Raw genomic sequence first — 3,788 nt, forward strand, 5'->3', positions numbered from 1 at the left:
AAAACAAAACAAACCTGACTGTTTAATCCAAGTGACACAAAAGACCGTTCAAAAACAAATACAGACCTGAGTGTATAACCTAAGTGTACATAAAAGACCGTTCAACAACAAATACAGACCTGATTGTTTAACCTAAGTGTACATAAAAGACCGTTCAACAACAAATACAGACCTGATTGTTTAACCTAAGTGTACATAAAAGACCGTTCAGTTTCAGTTACTTTGAGGTAAAATTGATGTATTTATAAAGTTTCTAATATTTTTAGAAGTATGTAAAGTTACAGATTGATCATGAATTATTTTATAAAGGTAATTATAAAGATGATGAAGAGGAAAATGAGGATGAAGTGGAAGATGAGGATGAAGAGGAAGATGAGGATGAAGAGGAAGATGGGGATGAAGAGGAAGATGATGAAAAATCAAATGAGGATGAGTCAAAAGAAGATGATGAGAAGAAGTCAAATAAAAAAAGCGACAAAAAGTCCAAGGGTTGTCGTAGAAAACGCAAATGTTGTTGTTGTTGTTGTTGTAAAGTCCAGAAAAGCAAATGTGGCAAGCAGAAAGTCGCCGGTGGAAAACTTAAAGTCCAGAAAAGCTGGACACGCCGATATAGCAAAGGTGGCAAGCAGAAAGTCGCCGGTGAAAAAAAAAAAGACAATAACTCGTTTGGTAAGGAGTTATATATATATATATATTCTAAATCAATATTTAACACTAAAGTACGGTTCTTTGAAATATAACTTTATCACTAAAACGTTGGTGTGAATTATTGGGAACATTTTAATAAGTTCTATAACTGTAGGTGCCAGGTTCGAGTCCCACCAAACTTGCTCGCCAGCCGTGGGGGGCATTATAATGTCACGGTCAATTCCATTATTCGTTAGTAAAAGAGTAGCCCAATAGTTTGCGGTGGGTGGTGATGACTAGCTGCCTTCCTTCTAGTCTTTACATTGCTAAATTAGGGATGGCTAGTGCGGATAGCCCTCGTGTAGCTTTGCGGGAAATTAAAAACAACAAACAAACTATTTCTGTACTGGCACAACACATATTGTTCGTTGTTTGGTTGTTTACTTAACAACAAACAATCATATTGTTCATTATTTGGTTGTTTACTTCACAACGAACAATCATATTGTTCATTATTTTGTTGTTTACTTCACAACGAACAATCATATTGTTCATTATTTGGTTGTTTACTTCACAACGAACAATCATATTGTTCATTATTTGGTTGTTTACTTAATAACAAACAATCATATTGTTCATTATTTGGTTGTTTACTACTTAACAACGAACAAATATTTTTTATCTCTCAAAATTTCTAGTTCACACTGGAAAGATTTTGAATATAAAGTTAGAGAAAAACGACCTTTAACCTCCAGATGATTATAAAAGAAGTGACGAAGTTGCAAAAGCGAAACGATGATTCAAACGAAAATTTCTTTTATAATCATCTGGAGGTTGAAGGTCGATTTTCTCTAACCTTTCAATCACAACAGAATGACCAGTTTATCAGTATATTATAAATGAACGATAATTATTTTTTATTTATTGATGTCAGTGGATGTACAGGATTATGATATCAAATTCAAAAGTTCGTTAGATAATCTCTGTGTTCTTAAGTTATTAAAACGATGATTATAAATTTATATATCTTAGGACGATTGTAACTGTAAAATACAAACAAATAACAAAATATTGGTTCATGAAATTTGAAGTGCTTATTTTACCCTCAGATTTTGTCTTATTTCTTAGAAAAGGCTTAGAAACAATATGTCATTAATACTAAGTATGTTTTATTTGCGTATTCGAAAGTGTTATATTTTCTACTAAACTAATTATAGTTTTCCCATTTAATGAAGCGTGTTTACTTGTTGAAAGTAGAGTTTAAAATGTAACACAAATCTAACGATAGAATATTACAAAATGTAGTAAACCCACCTTATTTCCTGCACATGTTTAGTTTATCAATCTTCTTATTTTTTACAGTGTATTTTGCATGCAGGTAATGGGATCGATTAAAATAGAACCTTCATACTTTCGTCTTGAGATAATAAACTGTCAACTAAACTAAAGAAATATAGATGTCGCTGAAATCCATTCTTCTTCTTTGGAGGCGGGAAATTGATTGTCAACTTTTAATGTTAAATAAAAGCATTTGAAAAAATATTATTTTGTGTGGTTATGTTTATTACGAATACCCTACATATGCCTTTCTTATGGAACATTTTCGTGGTTTCTTCTGAATTATATTGGAACACCGTTGTTTTGGTGAGGGAACCACTAAGTCCTAAAGTGGCGAAGAAAAAAATATGCATCGTAATAGAATTTTTTAATTCAACAAAGCCCCCCAGTGGCATAGCGGTATTTCTGCGGAGTTACAACGCCAGAATACGGGTTTCGATATCCGTGGTGGGCAGAGCACTGATAGCCCATTGTGTAGCTTTGTGTTTAATTACAAACAAACAATTCAACAAATCCCTTCGATTTAATTTTACTTAAGTTTTAAATTCTGTATTTTAACCCTAAATTCGAAAATATCACTTATTATTTAAATGCCATCAATATGAAATTAGTTGTAGTTTTCTAAAAGTTCTACAAATTATTTACTGAAATGTAATGGAATAAAAAGAATAGTTTGGTGGCGCCATCTATTATCGATGAGGACAAATGTTTATTTTTCTTAAATCAATTTACTCAGAAACTGATGTAATAATTATAAAATTATATTCTCGAACTGACGACTCAAGATTGAATAATTTAGTATTTTCAATACTTACAAATTAGATTTTAGAAAAGAGAAATGATTAGGACAACATAAAATATTGATAAAAAATCAAAAATGGTTTGAATTGCCATTTGCTATTGTTTGAACCCACAGTAAGGGTTAGTGTAACATACCTATATTGTACAACATACAGTAAGGGTTACTATAACATACCTATCTTGTACAACATACAGTAAGGGTTAGTGTGACATACCTATCTTGTACAACATACAGTAAGGGTTACTAATAGTAACCCTTACTGTATGTTGTACAATATAGGTATGTTATAGTAACCCTTACTGTATGTTGTACAAGATAGGTATGTTATAGTAACCCTTACTGTATGTTGTACAAGATAGGTATGTTATAGTAACCCTTACTGTATGTTGTACAAGATAGGTATGTTATAGTAACCCTTACTGTATGTTGTACAATACAGGTATGTCACACTAACCCTTACTGTATGTTTTACAAGACAGGTATGTTATAGTAACCCTTACTGTATGTTGTACAAGATAGGTATGTTAACATACCTGTCTTGTAAAACATACAGTAAGGGTTACTATAACATACCTGTTATGTACAACATACAGTAAGGGTTAGTGTGACATACCTATATTGTACAACATACAGTAAGGGTTACTATAACATACCTATCTTGTACAACATACAGTAAGGGTTAGTGTGACATACCTGTCTTGTAAAACATACAGTAAGGGTTACTATAACATACCTGTCTTGTAAAACATACAGTAAGGGTTACTATAACATACCTATCTTGTACAACATACAGTAAGGGTTAGTGTGACATACCTGTCTTGTAAAACATACAGTAAGGGTTACTATAACATACCTGTCTTGTAAAACATACAGTAAGGGTTACTATAACATACCTATCTTGTACAACATACAGTAAGGTGTGAGTGTAACATACCTGTCTTGTAAAACATACAGTAAGGGTTACTATAACATACCTGTCTTGTAAAACATACAGTAAGGGTTACTATAACATACCTATCTT

General features: G+C 32.0%; 1 protein-coding gene across 1 annotated transcript in view; it reads left to right on the forward strand.

Moving 5' to 3' along the window:
• The window catches only part of LOC111083652 (histone deacetylase HDT2-like), a 6,918-nt gene extending 4,749 nt beyond the window's left edge, over nucleotides 1-2,169 (forward strand). The window contains exons 4-5 of the mRNA XM_022380297.1: nucleotides 310-669; nucleotides 1,990-2,169. Coding sequence (XP_022236005.1) covers nucleotides 310-669; nucleotides 1,990-2,009 — 380 coding nt within the window. The 3' untranslated portion in view covers nucleotides 2,010-2,169. The remainder of the gene's footprint in view (nucleotides 1-309; nucleotides 670-1,989) is intronic.
• Nucleotides 2,170-3,788: the final 1,619 nt, after the last annotated feature.

The sequence above is a fragment of the Limulus polyphemus genome, unplaced genomic scaffold (assembly GCF_000517525.1).
Source record: "Limulus polyphemus unplaced genomic scaffold, Limulus_polyphemus-2.1.2 Scaffold10511, whole genome shotgun sequence".
NCBI lineage: Eukaryota > Metazoa > Arthropoda > Merostomata > Xiphosura > Limulidae > Limulus > Limulus polyphemus.